Consider the following 17,040-nt stretch of genomic DNA (forward strand, 5'->3'; position numbering starts at 1 on the left):
GTAACAGCAGAGTTGCGATTTTACAGACAGTGGTGTTCTAAATTGTTATGACCAAAAAATGCTTATTATGGCTCAATATTATGGATAGACATAGATAATATTCTGCATTCATAAGGCTCATATCTTTGCAGTATGCTTTTGTATATATTTCCTATTTAATCTTTATATAAACTCCATTTTACAGCTGAAATGGGAGATCTGAAAGTTTGTTATCAAGGTTGCAGAACTTGAACCTAGGTCTTCTGAACTTGTAGGCTTTCCACTTTGTTATAGCTGTTAACATGTTTACCTGTAACATATAAACATGTCTTACAACATCTTTATGTTATCTGTAACATGATTATGAAACATTTAATGGAGGCATTTAAAGTTGGATTTTGAAAAAGGATATGCCCTGACAAGAAGCAAAAAATTTTAGGAAGGGTGAAAGGTAGATTGAAAGATTGAGACAGGTGCGTAGGTTGGGACAGCAGTTATCCCACAAAAACGCTTTTCTGCTATGAATTTTTAGGATGATTTGTGTTTGCTTCCTTTCCTTAGAAGGTTTTGAGTGTGGGGTGGGAGGGTAACGATAGTTATGTTGTCAGTCACTCTTCTTGTCTTGGCTGTGTCATTGTTTTTGTTTCTAGATGTTTTTCATATACTACTTAACATCTTCAATTTATCTTTACCTAATATTATACCGGAAGGCATATTCTAGGACCCTTTCTCCAATATGGTCCTATTGCAGAAACTTTGAAACTTCTTGCCACTTAAAAATAATCGCTTTTAGGGGTGTCTGGCTGGCTCAGTCAGAGCTTGTGACTCTTGATTTTGGGGGTCATGAATTCAAGCCCCACATTGGGTGTAGAATTTACCTTAAAAAATAATGGCTTTTAATAATTTGTGGTATTATTTTTCAGTCTGATTTTTGAATGTGTATTAATTATAATTTCAAAAAATTGGGATGATAATTGGGGTCCCTGGGTTACGGTACAGTTTAAGCAGTTAAGTGGCCAAATCTTGGTTTCAGCTCAGGTCCTGATCTCAGGGTCATGGGATCCAACCCCATGCTCAGCGTGGAGTCTGCTCAAGATTCTCTCTTCCTCTCCTTTACCCCCCCCCGCCCACATTCTGCTCTCATAAATAGGTAGGTAGGTAGGTAGATAGACAGATAGATAGATATAGATAGGGATGTATAGGGGCAGGAGTTACATATGGAAAATCAGTGTGTACTTTCTGTTCAGTTTTGCTGAGAACCTAAAACTGCTCTAAAAAATAAAGTCTAGGGGCCTCTGGGTGGCTCAGCTGGTTAATGTCTGACTCGTGATTTCCACTCAGGTCATGATCTCAGGGTGGTGAGATTGAGCCTTCCATATCTGGCTCTGTGCTCAGCGTGGAGTCTGACTGTCCCTCTTCCTCTGCTCCTCCCCCTGCTTATGTGCATGCGTGTGCACGCTCTCTCTCTCAAAGAAATAAAAATCTTAAAAAAATAAGGTCTATCGGGGTGCCTGGGTGGCTCAGTTGTTAAGTGTCCGCCTTCGGCTTAGGTTATGATCCCAGGCTCCTGGGATCAAGCCCCGCATTGGGCTCCCTGCTCAGCGGGGAGCCTGCTTCTCCCTCTCCTGCTCCTGCTTGTGTTCCCTCTCTCGCTGTGTCTCTCTCTGTCAAATAAATAAATAAAATCTTTAAAAAACAAAAAAAATAAATAAGGTCTGTAATGTATAAATATATTTACAAATAAAGTTTATTAAAAATTGGGTAATACCATATTATAATTTTATTTCCTGAGAAGCTAGTTTAATTCTGAAAAATATTTATATTTTGTGACTGTGATAGGTTTATATTATATCATAATTTTTTGTATATATGCCATTAAAATTTACAGTTATTTTAATCTTTGTGGTTAGAAGTCAGGATTGTGGTTACCCTTAGGGATGCTGCATCAAGACTAGAAGGGAAGACGAGAGGGGTCCTGAGGTGCTGTTCATTTTTGTGAAAATTGAGCCGTATACTTACATGTTTTTTCTGTATGTATATTATATCTTAATAAACTTTAAAAGTTCAGTAGTTACTGAAATAACACTTTAAGGTTAATAAAGTTAATAGGGATGATTGGGAAAAGAAATGTAGAGATAGATGATGGTTTTCTTCAGTTGTGATTTTTAAAAGATACGTAAATAGTTCATTAAAAATGTATGTTTACTTAGGAAATATTAACGTATGTGTCTAAGCTCCAGCTATTTGGAGTAACACTTGATGGCTGGATGACAGCCTGTGACAGGATTTCAAGGACCTTAGTTTGCTAGCAAACTAGTCTGAAGCGTGAGAACCGCTTAATCTATTTCTAGAATTTAAGTTATATATGAACAGATGAGGACCTTATTTACTCACTTCTGTCTCCCTAAGCCTTTTCTTATACTCAGCGATGCATATTTGTTAAATTAGTGAGTCCCTGTTTTTGTTTGCTCTCCCATCAACTGTCCTTTCTTCTGCTTTGAGTATTATCACTTTTAAAAAAGCACTTTGTAAGTTTCAAGGTAAGGTATCTTTTTTGAATTTGTATTTTTTTATTATTAATGAATGTAAGTTTTAAAATGTTTAAGTACATGGGCTTAATTTTTTGAGAATTATCTGTTTCAGTAGCCTAGACCTGAGTTGTTCAGTGTGGTAGCCACCAGTCTCATGTGACTGTTGAACACTTTGAATTGAGATGTGCTGTTAAGTGTAAAATATACCCTGGATTTTGAAGTCTTATTGTGAAAAACAATGTAAAATGTCTCAATAATAATTTGTTAGTGTTGGTTTCATTTTGAAATGACATTTTTTAGATCTATTGGTTAAATAAAATGTATTGTTTAAAATTAATTTCACCTGTTGGTTTTTGTGTCTAATGTGACTACTAGAAAATTCAAATTCACATATCTGGTATACATTTTATTTCTACTGGGCAGTACTGATCTAGATGGTAATCTAATCATGAGGTGATTAGGACCTGAATTAGGGTAGTATTTATAGAAAAGAAAGTAAGGAAGGATTTTAAGAAATTCTGCAGTATGCATATATACTGTATAATATCTGTTACATTACAAGATATTTTACAGTATTTATGTACTTCAATCATGACTTTGTAATCAATAGTAAGCTTTTTTTTTGAAGGCAAAGGCTACATTACTATTTTGAAATTCTCTACATCTGTTTGCTGTGTGCATAGTAGCTTGATTAAACAAGAATAGGACATCAAATAATCTTATAAACGCAAATTTAAATTTTTAGAAAAGCAGATCAATGATTCCTAGAGTTCTTATACCTTTTATTTTAACATCCTAATATCACCAGATAGCCAGATCAGTCATATCCTTTTTAAAAGGAGTAAGGGTAAGGGAACTAACATCTGGTCATATATATACCAGGGTCTGGGTAGTCATTTTAAATATTTTTTCACTTAATCCTTATGGCAACCTGTGAGAACGATAACCAGCATTTTATAGGTTAAGACACTGCAATTGAGTAATTTTTCCATTGTTATGGTGTTAATTCAGATATGGCCAACTTCAAAGCTAGCACTTTATCCATTGTAGTTTATTATCTTGATTAAAGTTATTTTAAATGACTTGAAGTTAGTCTAATATTGTGGTTGACATGAATTAAAGAAGAAGAACCTCTAGAATGAGATATATAATGATAAATTTTGATAGTTTATGATGTGTATGTTATGTGTTCTGTGTTAATATACGACAGGAAATTTGGAAATCTTTTTCCCCAGACCTGAGAGGAAGAACAAAAGACATGTTTGTTTTTCATTCTGATTTTTCATGGGTGTATTCTAGAAATTGCACATAGTTCTTGGGGAAAAATTATAAAGTAGTTTTAAATATTTACTTGGTTTTGTCTTTCAGATAAAATCAAAGACAAAATCAAAGAGAGAGATAAGGAAAAAGAGAGAGAGAAGAAAAAGCATAAAGTAATGAATGAGATCAAGAAAGAAAATGGAGAAGTAAAGATTTTGCTGAAAAGTAAGTTTATATTCAGTGATTTTAGTTGTACTATATTATATTGCTCGGTGTATTTACTGGCTTAGTGATTCAAATAAATGTTTGTTGCTGAATTTTGCTGGAATAAACTTTAATGGGAAGAATATGGAAAGTTTTGTAATAGTGGGGAGTTCTAATCTGTATAGTAATGTCTTTAGTATATTTCATTAGTGAGTCATGAAAAAGTAGAAAAGGTTAGCCTTCATTAAACTGTTAGGTTCCTTAAATATAGGTTATCCAATTCTGTTTGCATTACTAGTCTTTACCCATTATTTAGATCATCTAAACAGGCTAAAACAATTTTAGTATGGTAGGGATGGTAGAAGAAGTGAGCTTAAAAATATTTGACTGTAATCACCATATCATAGTCTGGTATCATAGAGGGAACATTTTACTCTGAGCTGAATTAGAAGGTATACTGTTTTGGGGTGCCTGGGTGGCTCAGTCATTGAGTGTCTGCCTTCGGCTCAGGTCATTATCCCAGGGTCCTGGGATAGAGCCCCACATCGGGCTCCCTGCTTCTCGGGAAGCCTGCCTCTCCTTCTCCCTCTCCCCTTGCTTGTGTTCCCTCTCTCTCTGTCAAATAAATAAATACATAAAAATCTTAAAAAAAAAAAAAGAAGGTATACTGTTTTACTGAGTGTTTCTTGCAGGCTTAAAGAACATCCTCTTTTTGTTTGCTGTTTTTTCTCTATTGAGAACATTTCTCTATTTGTTACGTTTGTTTTCAGTTGCTGTTTATACATGGTGGGGGGTGGTTGGGTAATAATACAAATCCTCTCAATAAATCTGAACTTTTTCAGGGAATATGGTGTGGTAGAAATAGAAGTAAGGACAGTTTTATTTTATTTTATTTTAAAGATTTTATTTATTTATTCATGAGAGAGAGAGGCAGAGGGAGAAGCAGGCTCCCCGCGGGGAGCCCGATGCGGGACTCGATACCTGAGCCAAAGGCAGATGCTTAACCGTCTAAGCCACCCAGGCGCCCCTATTTATTTATTTATTTTTGAAGCTTTTATTTATTTATTTGACAGAGAGAGACACAGTGAGAGAGGGAACACATGCAGGGGGAGTGGGAGAGGGAGAAGCGGGCTTCCCGCGGAGCAGGGAGCCCGATGCGGGGCTCGATCCCAGGACCCTAGCATCATGACCTGAGCCGTAGGCAGATGCTTAACAACTGAGCCACTCAGGCGCCCCAGGACAGTTTTAAATTCACTCTGGTAGCAGGATAATCAGTGGCACTTTGGTTGCTAGGCAGCTAACAAATTCATTACCTGTCCCTATTGACAATTTGTAGATCAGAACACATTGATTAATTGGATGTTGAATTTACGTGTTAATAAACCATTATATCTACATTAAGAAGAAAAGGCTGTAGTACTGTATGTGTAATGAAATAATTGGTTAAAATTTATATTATTTAAGATAAACAGAATATTAGATTCTGTAGTTTCATTTCATTCTTTGTCATGTTTCCTGGTCACACTTTAAGCTCTATTTTCTACTTGTCAGAACTTTATATTTTATAAGATTCTTTTGACCTTGGAAGAAGCAGGTCAGAGCTTAAGTCGATGGCTACTTAGTTAATGCTCATGGTCCTTTTATTCTCTTTCTTTTGACACTGTGTTTTTGTTGTGTTCTCCAATTAGATTGTAAGACTTTGAAGCAGGAGTCAAATCTAACCACCCTAGTGCTGTACAGCAGCTAATGATTCATGCTTGAAGTGTTTACTTAACTTTACCCTGTTGGTTTAGTCAAATAGTCATTTTTTACTGGTTTAGTCAGATAATCACTTTCTTATCCAGTGGAATGTACAGTGATGTTACTGGGTTGAATGTTGGATTCCTTACATACCATTAATGTGAAATATGTGAATCTAGAGATTACATATACAAATAAAATTTAAAATAGCCCCAGAAAATGGAGATTTTTCAGTAATAGGCAATAATAACCTTGACTTTGAAGTAGGTGAAAAATCTAGGAGATATTTTGAACTGACCTAAACTGAAAACCTAGTGATGATAAAGGGGAAAAAATGAGATAGTTTTGGAAATGAATTCGTGACCTCTGAGATGACCGAGGGAAAGTGTATTTACTGTAAAAGAGAAGTAAATAATAATTTAATTACTGCCTTACAGGGTTGTGAAGATTAAATGAGGTAAGGTATGGTGGAAGTGCCAAGTAATGTGTTTGGCCCACAGATAATTCAAGAAGTGGATATGAATCTTTTTTGTAAACATGTATGAAAGATTAACTCTTGTGATTGCAAAACAACAACAAAATTATCTCCTACGTGGGTAAGATATAGATAATTAAATGAATAAAACACAATTCATTGGGAAATGGTGCCTGTCCCCTTGTAAGCGGCAAGTGTTAGCTATTGTTATTGTCTAGTAAAAACAGTTTGCTCTAAAAAAAAAAAAAAGTTTGCTCTGCTAGTTTATGATCAGGGAAAGGCCCTCTTTGTTATTGGTGTCATGCAACAACAACAGAATCAATATGGTGGGGGGGTGTGCTGTTACTACTGTGTGCCCCTTTTTCCTTCATGGCTTTTAACCTTTATTTTGTCTTTATAATTTTCTCCTTCTGATAAGGCTAATGTTGCAGGCTGTGGCTACTCAGGCATTGATTGATGACAGCACTTGAGCATCTAAAATAGGTGCTAACTCTTACTTCACACCAGTCTCATTGCCTTCAGGTTTTCATCAAAAACTGCATCAAATTGAGTATACTAGAGATATGTACATAATTATATACATGCTAAAAAGGTTATTTATTTATTTGAGATAGAGAAAGAGCACAGAGGGAGAGGGAGAAGCAGACCCCTGCTGAGCAGGGAGCCCAATGAAGAGCTCAATCCCAGGACCCTGGGATCATGACTTGAGCTAAAGGCAGCTGCTTAACCGACTGAGCCACCCAGGCGCCCTAAAAAGTTTTTATTACTGCAGAAATCCTGTAAATGTTTTTCTTTTTTTTTTTTTTTTAAGACTTTATTTATTTATTTGAGAGAGAGAATGAGATAGAGAGAACATGAGCGGGGGAAGGGTCCGAGGGAGAAGCTGACTCACTGCTGAGCAGGGAGCCCGATGCAGGACTCGATCCTGGGACTCCAAGATCATGACCTGAGCCGAAGGCAGTTGCTTAACCAACTGAGCCACCCAGGTGCCCTCCTGTAAATGTTTTTCACTGATGAAATAGGATTATTTGCTTTATGAGAAATAGTTTAAAGGAACAAACATATTTGACACATAAGCTTATTCAGCTCATCCTTTTATAGTTAGTGTCTGCCAGCTACTTTTTCTGAGCATACTTATATGTTCCAGCCATTTTTTTTGTTATGAAAAGTTGTAAGAACAGAGATGTTATGATTATAGTATTTTTGAGAGTAAGTTTTATGATTATAGTATATCAGAGAAGCTCGTTGGTGAGCAGTGGGCATGGGGGTTAAGAGAAGCCAATATCCAAGATTATTGGTAGTATACCAAAGGTCGGTTGGTCATAGGTGGGTAATTCTTGTCAGGAAGAGTGAAAATATTGCTGTGAAAAAAAAGCAAAGTCATTCCCCCAAGACCAGACATTGAAAATAGCTAAGCTAATTACTACTTTTTTTCTATGTATGATAATGGAGTTATATATAAATATTAATTCTCGTATTAGATATGAAATCAGAACCAGTTTTTCTGGACAGCCTTTATTTTTTCTATTAACACAAAGTATACTAAGGCTAGTGGTGCAAATAAATGCCAGTAAATTTGTGATTTTTTTTAAAAGGTTTTTTTGGTATAATTAGCCATTAACATATACTGTTTTTGTTTCTGTTTCTGTGTGTGTTTTTTTCTGTCTTTGAGTGACGGTCTCTTTCTCTCTGGCTGTGTGTGTGCACCTTTCTCTGTGTCTGAATCTCTCATTGCCTCTGTTTGCATTTGTGTGTCTGTGGTGCCGTGTGTATGTGTATTTGTCTGGGGTCCACTGTGTGCATAGATCTGTGGATCTGTGGAGGGAGGATCCCCTATCAGCCTTATACCTTTATACTTTTTGAGGGTCCAAATTACTGACAACACTTCTATTCTTTCTGTTATGGGTGCTTATTAGGATCCTTTTAATAAAGTATAAGTCTGATTTGAAGATTTACAGGATTTAGAGAAAGGTATACTTTAAATACTTTCTAGTGTAATAGAAGAACATTGATATTCAAAATTGTCTAATTTCCTTAAAGTATTTTATTTTTATTTTTATTTTTGGTTTTCCTTAAAGTATTTTTAAAATTTTCTCACTATATATCTACTGCATTTCATATGTCATTCTAAGACAGGAAATGAATGACAGATTATATAAAACTTTAAGAATCTATCTAGTAAATGCTGGTGCCTCGGTTTGGTTTAAATGTAAAGAATGCATTTTACCTGTGTCCATCAGAGGTCCCCGAGACTACCCCCAGGTTTGGTGATTTGCTAAGAGGACTCCTATGACTCAGCATATAGATGTACTCATGGCTATGATTTACTACAGTGGAGGATACAAAGTAAAATCTGTAGAGAAAAAAGGCACATGGGATGTCTGGAGGAAACCAGGCATAAGCTTCCAAGAGTAGTGTCTAAGTGGCATCACACAGGATACACATGTGATAACACATGTGAAATGTCTACCAGGAAGCTCGTTAGAGACTTGATGCCCAGGGTTTCTATTGGAGGTTGGTTACATAGGCACCTTCTGTCTAGCATGTACCAAAATTCCAGGCTCTCAGAAGGAAAACATGTGTTCAGTACAAAACAGATTGTTTACACAAAAAGTTTAGGTACAGTGAGCCACTCTTAGCAGGGATTTGTGGGAACATTCCCAAAGAACAAGTTTCTGAGATGCCAGCCAAAGGCCAACCTTGCAAGCAGGCCTTCCTAAGTTTAGCAGTCTCAGGCATGTTATGTTAACTCTCTTCTGCATACTGTGCTCACTTTAGTATTTAATTACAGAGTAGCCTGTCTTGGGAATTTAATTCCTTAATGCTCATTATGAGACTCTCTTAACTGATTTTTTTTTTTTTTACTATTTTGCATTTTTCATCTGACTATTTAATACTATTGCTATTTTCATCCATCCTCGTGACTAGAGAATAGATAGACTGTTGAGCCTATTTCATTTCAAAGTAACATATATCCTATTGACTGGGTATTTTCTATTTTACTTTTTTAAAGATTTTATTTATTTATTTGACAGAGAGAGACACAGTGAGAGAGGGAACACAAGCAGGGGGTGGGAGAGGGAGAAGCAGGCTTCCCGCTGAGCTGGGAACCCGATGCGGGGCTCGATTCCAGTAACCTGGGATCATGACCTGAGCCAAAGGCAGAATCTTAACGACTGAACCACCCAGGCGCCCCTCTATTTTACTTTTTAAACATGTGTTAGGCATAAATGTAATAGGATATTAAGCTTATATTTTCATTCAAATGAAATTCTGTTTATTTTGGCAATCCATTTAACTTATGTAATTTTACATGTATTTTCAACTTAGTTATTATACTTAGGCCTTTTAAACTTTAAGTTATATTTTTTAATTCACTGCTGTCTTTTTTCCTTGACACATTTTGATTTTGCTTACATATAAAACCTCTTTTATCTTTTATTCTGACTACCTCCCTATTAATTTTTTTCATTAATTTTTTTCATTAATTTTTTTCTTAAGATATTAACCTGAATCTCATGTTTTGATAGTTCATCCTAGGTAGCAAGTATGAATTTGTTAATATATTTACTTCTAAGTAGACTCCTCAGAGAATTTTATGACTTTACAAACCTGTTTAATCAATAAAGTTGAAAGGCTTTTATTTTTGCTTTTCATGATTATACCAAGTCAGTCTTCATTGCATATTTATGAATTTTTTTATTTTTTATTTTTTAAAAAATATTTATTTATTTGACAGAGAGAGACACAGCGAGAGAGGGAACACAAGCAGGGGGAGTGGGAGAGGGAGAAGCAGGCTTCCGCCTGAGGAGGGAGCCTGATGTGGGGCTTGATCCCAGGACACTGGGATCAGGACCTGAGCTGAAGGCAGACGCTTAATGACTGAGCCACCCAAGCGCCCCTATTTATGAATTTTTAGAAGTGATGGTTTACTATTAATAGTAAACTTCCCCTTTTTAGAATTGCCATCAAGTTGAGAGAATTTTCTGTTTTAAGAAAATATTTATTGATTTGAGAGAGAGAGAGAGTGTGCACACAAGCAGGAAGGGCAAGGAAAGGGAGAGAGATTCCCAAGCAGACTCCAAGCTTGAGCGTGGAGCCCTTTGCAGGGCTTGATATCATGACCCTGAGACCACGACCTCAGCTGAAACCAAGAGTCTGATGCTCAACCACCTGAGCCACCCAGGCGTCCCAACTTGAGAAAATTTTTATGTTTGTTTCTAAGATTAGGATTTAGTGGCATTTATATTGTGGAAAACTTCGGCTGAAAGGGGGACAAGGAAAAATTACACAAACCTCAATTAGTTTGTTGGTGAGTGAAATCTTTTCATTCATGGATTCATTAAATATTCATCTATAATGATATATTAAATGCCACAAAGGTTACAATGACAGGGGAAAAGTATCACTTCATTCTGAAATCATATAAAAATTACTTGTTTCACTCATACAATATGTGGAAGGACGTCTGATACACAGGTATCCTATGAGTGAAAAAAATCACTGTGAATTTAGAATGAAGTGATTCCAGTTCCAACTAGAGAAATGAGGGAAAGCAAAATGAAGGAAATGATATGAGTTGTTTTTAAAGAATAGGTAAGAAAGAGGTCAGGACAGGAGTATTTTAGGGACAGGAAATGCCTTTGCAAGTAGTAGAAAGATAAGGCAGGACTAAGTGTTTTATAAGAAATTTTAAGTAATGCAGATTGACCAGAGAATAAAGTACTTGAGAGCATTGTCTTGGGATTCCATACTGGAATGGTTATATTTTATTTCGTAGGTATTGAGAACCCTTGAAGGAGGTTTACTCAAGGGATGAATATGATCAAACAATATATAAAACTTATAGAAAGATTAATTTGGCTCCAGAATTCAGGATGCTGGTCATGAAGCTGTTAGACCAAAAATTAATAAAGAATTAAAAAATCAAGGATGAACTGGATAATTGTTAAACCTTGGAGAGATCAGGAAGAATGATTTGAAATAATATCACTGGATTTGATATTTGAACATTCTGGGAAAGTAAATTTGAGTAGACTGGAAGCAGACCTAGAATTTAAGGGACAAGAATGCTAAGATAAACGGAAGACACTTGGCATAGAGGGTTCTTTATGAGAAGTGTGGTCAAAAGAAGAGGAGAGGGAACTATTTTTGTAAGGGTTTTTGGAATTGGTGGGAAGGACTTATTTTTGAAAAGTAGGCAGGACATCTCACCCACTGGAGATAGAAATAAAAGACACGTGAATATGGAAAAATTGAGGTAAGGAAGCCGATTGGGAAGATTTAATTCATAACAGGTTGTCTATAAAAGTGAAATAACAGGTGGAAACAGTGAATGCCTTAACTCTTATCTTAATGGCTTTCTCATATTATCTTAGGAAGCATAATATTTTCTTGTGAAGATGTTTACTTTCTCCTTTTTTCTTGTACAGAAATATATTGTGATAATGTTACGTGTTTATATGTACACTTAGTCTATAGCTGTATAGACTCCGTGGATTACTCTTATTTTTTGGAGTTCCAAATTTCTGGGTGCAGAGTCTACCTGACTTCAGTTACAGAAGCTCATTAATATATAAGCTTACATTGCCCCAAATCTTTTAGTTTTATATTCATCTCTTTACTAGTACATGGTATCATTTATGCTTAGGACATGAGAAATTATTCTAATTCTGTCGTCTTTATGGTGCCTTACTGGGTTTTCATCAGGAACTTTGCAAACTCCAGTGGACCTCTAAAATAGCCCATTTTAGATGCAAGAGTAGTTTACTAAGGAGGAAATATGGTAAAAAGCTAAGGAATTGGTGTATTTTGTTGCTGTTATATTATACAAGTCATTTTCTCCCTTTGTGATTTACAAGTCTTGACGCATAATGCAATTTTGAAGAACTCAGATGCATAAAAATGACATGTATCAGTGGAAAACATCTGGAAGGCATTATTCATATTGACCTCTGTTCACCTTCCCATTTCTGATTTTCTGCATTTAAATTTGAAGATTATGCTTTCTAAAACTTCCATTCATTACTTCAGTAAACACTGACTGAGAATCTGTTACATGTCAGAATGGTACTTGCACACTATAGGTGTAAGTTTGTCCTAGACCTTCGTGTGTGTGTATGTGTGTGTGTGTGTGTATGTATGTGTGTGTGTGTGTGTGTAGGGAGAGGGAAAGAGACTAAATTATGATTATCAATACTGTGTGAAACAAGTCCCAAATATAAGCCTGAATCTGAGTAAACTTTGCTTATTTATTGTAAGACAGGTCCTTAAGTGTGATTTTTTTAAGTAACTAAAGTACGGAGTTTTTAAAGAAATTTTTTTCCAACAGGTGGGAAGGAGAAACCAAAAACAAATGCTGAAGACTTACAAATTAAAAAAGTAAAGAAGAAAAAGAAGAAGAAACACAAAGAGAATGAAAAACGGAAGCGTCCAAAAATGTATAGCAAATCTATTCAAACCATCTGCTCAGGATTGCTATCTGATGTTGAAGATCAAGAAGCCAAAGGCATCCTAAATGATAACGTAAAGGATTACAGTGGAAAGAGTTTGGATAACAAGAACTATGATTCCAAAATTCCTGAGAATAGTGAGTTTCCATTTGTCTCATTAAAGGAGCCACGGGTTCAGAATAACCTCAAAAGGTTGGACACTTTGGAGTTCAGACAGCTCATTCATATTGAGCACCAGCCTAATGGAGGTGCATCTGTTATCCATGCCTACAGTAATGAACTCTCCCACCTTTCTCCTATGGAGATGGAGAGGTTTGCCGAAGAGTTTGTGGATCTAGTGTTCAGTGAAAATGAAAACTCTGCAGCTTTCTATGTAATGGGTATTGTTCATGGGGCAGCTACTTATTTACCTGACTTTTTAGACTACTTTTCATTTAATTTTCCCAATTCGCCAGTGAAAATGGAGATATTAGGAAAGAAGGATATAGAAACGACAACTATGTCCAATTTTCATGCTCAGGTAAGAGGTTTTTAGTTAGTTTTTTTTTTTTTTTTAACTTTTAGTTATGTGTTTTAGATAAGTTTCAGTTTTTCATTTTGTTATAGGTTTGAAATAAAAAGGTAAGACTATAATGACAACTCTTGGGAATATTAAGAATAAATTACCTTCTTGATGTGAACGTAAGATTTTGAATTTCAGAGTCTACTTAATCTCTTTTTTTCTTAAATATAATTAATGAAATAAGATTTTGTTGTCCTTTTTTGCAAGTATTTATTTTGGAAATGAAAGAACTGAGATGAATTTAGCCATGTATTTCCCACGTAAGCAGTTCTCTTACCTAAAAATCACCTAAAGTCTTCTTGCTTTATGCCTTAAAATTGCTTAACACTGGATGCATCAGATAGTGGGTGCTGAGTAAATGTTAGTTGTTAAATATATTGTGGTACAAAGGAGTCAGTTAATTCTGCATTTATGTGAGATTAGTGTAGCAGTGCATTTATTGAGCTAACTTCATTTTCCTACCCTTCTCTATGGTGTAGAATATACATTATTTTAGAAAGCAGAGGCAGAATCAAGTTCATTTGCTCTTGAAAGTCAGTGTGGGCTCATCTAAAAGGCCGCTGCCACTCTCAGATCAGGGACTGCTTAGGCCAGGAGATCAGCCAATTTTCATATTTATGGGTGCTAAAGTTCCCAGTTTCTAAGGAATAATTGACATCATTCTAGTTTGGAAGGAGGGAAAAAAGTAGTCTCAAAGGGATCTTAGTGATCATCTATCCCAACCTTTCTCACTTTACAGATATGCAAACAAACATAGATAGGAGTAACTTCTATTTTAAGGTTGGCAGCAGTACCAGGAGTAGAACACAATCTCCTTAGTCTTCATCCAGAACTGTTTTACTTACTCTGAGTATATTTCTTTTTTTGATATGTGTTTAAGTTATAGTCTCCACCTTAAATGATAGTCTGGACGTCCAGTCACATTCACACATACTTACTTTGATTTCTGATTTCTTCATTCTTCCCAGGAAAAGCTGTCTCTTAATCTAATTTGTGGTATCCTTCCAGAGAATGATTTTTTTAAACCATTTATAAAGAGCTTTTTAATTTGGGAAAATGCTTTCTGAATTACAGGGACTAACTTACATGCTAAACCAGTTTATAACTTGAGGCTTTTCTTGTCCTGAACATGAGAACCTCTCTTCCAAATTTTTGTGTAGTCATTGTAGTGTGACTGGGTTGGTGTGGGTAGCTGGATGAGCTCTGATAATGCGGTGGACGGAAAGAGAAGGGAGCTCGTCCTGGTCTAGTTGTTTACCAGCTGTGACACTAGACAGCTACTTAAGCTCTGTGTCTGACTTCCCTCACATACAAAATAAAGATAATATTACTCAATTCACAGGGCTGTTGGTTAGAAATATTTCATAGAATATTAACAGGTTATACAAAGAGAGTTGTTACACTGACTTGATATATAATATTACAACTTTCCATTTTGTTGAATAGGTGAAGGCTAGCTTCTGAATGAGGATTTTTTTTTTTTTTTAAGATTTTATTTATTTATTTGACAGAGAGAGACACAGCGAGAGAGAAAACACAAGCAGGGGGAGTGGGAGAGGGAGAAGCAGGCTTCCTGGGAGCCCGATGCCGGGCTCGATCCCAGGACCCTGGGACCATGACCTGAGCTGAAGGCAGACGCTTAACGACTGAGCCACCCAGGTGCCCCTGAATGAGGATTTTTGAGTGTGTTAGTTTAGGGTAGGGAGTTCAGCAAGTACTGAAGATCAAAAATTACCACAAATACTTTATATACTGATAAGGAATTGACTAAATTATGATACATGCACACAGTGAGATATTATTGAGCCATAAAAAGGAATGAAATACTGATACATGCTGATACATAGTGTGGATGAATCTTCAAAACATGTTGAGTGAAAGAAGCTAGTTGCAAAAGGTCACATATTGTATGATTTCATTTATATGAAATAACAAGAATAGGTAAATCTATAGAAACAGACAGCAGATTGGTGGCTGGCAGGACCTGGGGGAAAGGGATCTGCAGTAAACATAGGGGGTGCATCTATCTATTCAAGATAGGACTTCATTTCGTTTGGTTAAATACCCAGAAGTGAAATTGCTGGATCATATGATAGTTTTGTTTTTCATTTTTAATTAAAAATTTTTTTAAAGATAAACTTTTTGAAGCTTTTGTTAAACTGATTTTTTTTTAAAGATTTTATTTATTGACAGAGAGAGAAAGAGAGAGAGAGAACACAGGGAGGAGGGGCACAGGGCTAGGGAGAAGCAGGCTTCCCGCTGAGCAGGGAGCCCAGTGGTGGGGCTCGATCCCAGCACCCTGGGATCATGATCTGAGCCGAAAGGAGATGCTTAACCCACTGAGCCACCCAGGCGCCCCCAGTTAAACTGATTTTTTAAATAAACTTTTTATTGAAGTATACATACACAGAATGCACACATTATAAATGTATAGCTTAATGAAGCTTTACTAAATGAACACATTATAATTTTAAGAAGTAGAATATTACTAGTAGAGCTTCCTCCAAACTCTTCTTTGTCGCTAACTTTGTGCCCCCCACCCGTACATACACAAACACCCAGGTAACCACTTTCTGACTTCAAATACCACAGATAAATTTTGCCTGTTTTTGGACTTTTATAATAGAATCAAATAGTATGTGAATTGTTGTATGTGGCTTCCTTCCTTTAGCATTATGTTTGTGAGATTCATCCATCTTGTATGTAATAAGTTTATTTTCTCGTTGCTGTATGGCATTCTGTTGTATGAATAAACGACAGTTTATTTGTTCTGTTTACTGTGGATGGATATTTGTTTCTAGTTTGTGGCGGTTACAACAGGGGTGCTGTGAATATTTTTGTACATGTGTTTTATTGGACATATGTGTTTCTATTGGGTATGTATATAAGATTGGAATTTCAGGATCAAAAAGTACACAAATGTTCAGCTTTACTAGCTACTACAGGTTTTCCAGAAGTTATTGTACCAATTTACATTCCCACCAGCAGTGGTACACATCTTAGGCTACACTTAGTAGTGTCTGTCTTTTTCATTTTAGCCATTCTGGTGGCTGTGTAGTAGCATCTCATTGTGGTTTTAATTTGCACGTCCCTGATGACTAAAGAAGTCAAGCTCCTTTTTATGTAATTATTGTCCAATTGGATATCCTCTTTCTAAAACTAGCTAGTGTACTCTTTTGTACATTTTCCTATTGGCTTTTCTTTTTAATTGGTTTGTTGGGCTTCTTAATATACTGTGGATAAGAATCTTGTCAGATATATGTATTGCAAATACGCCCTCTCATTGAGTGGCTTGCCTTTTTACTCTTAAGAGTGTCTTTTGATGACTAGAAGGTCTCAAGTTTAATGTGATCTCGTGTAAGTTTTTTTCCCATTTACGATTAGTGCTTTTTGTGTCCTGTTTAAGAAATCTTTGCCTACCCCAGGTCATTAATGTATTCTCTAAAGTTTTCTTCTTGAAACTTTTATTTATTGTTTTACCTTTCGCATTTAAATCTACGGTACTTTTGGAGTTGAGTTTTGTGTATGGTATGAGGCAAACTTCAAGGTTCATATTTTTCCATATAGGTACTCAGTGGACATGATCATTTATTGAAAACACCCATTCCACATTACAGTGTCATATCATCTTAGCCATGAATCATCTGAATCATATATATGGTGTTTCTGGACTCCCTCTAATTTCATTATTTGTCTTAATTGTCTTAACTTTATAATAAAACTTGGTCTCTAGTAGAGTAAGTATCAGTTTTGCTATTCTTTAAGATTTTCTTGGCTCTCTATATTTCCATATAAACTTCACAGTTAGTTTGTCTGGTTCCACAGAAAAATCTGCTT

The 17,040-nt window shown here is 35.8% G+C and overlaps 1 protein-coding gene across 1 annotated transcript in view; it reads left to right on the forward strand.

Annotated features, from left to right (window-relative positions):
• RSBN1L (round spermatid basic protein 1 like) overlaps positions 1 to 17,040 on the forward strand; it is a 66,894-nt gene that overhangs the window by 30,574 nt on the left and 19,280 nt on the right. The window contains exons 2-3 of the mRNA XM_028117872.2: positions 3,879 to 3,995; positions 12,521 to 13,161. Of these exons, the coding sequence (XP_027973673.2) occupies positions 3,879 to 3,995; positions 12,521 to 13,161 (758 nt within the window). The remainder of the gene's footprint in view (positions 1 to 3,878; positions 3,996 to 12,520; positions 13,162 to 17,040) is intronic.

The sequence above is a fragment of the Eumetopias jubatus genome, unplaced genomic scaffold (assembly GCF_037043125.1).
Source record: "Eumetopias jubatus isolate StellerSeaLion01/CBP00866 unplaced genomic scaffold, mEumJub1_p1.0 scaffold_14, whole genome shotgun sequence".
Lineage (NCBI taxonomy): Eukaryota > Metazoa > Chordata > Mammalia > Carnivora > Otariidae > Eumetopias > Eumetopias jubatus.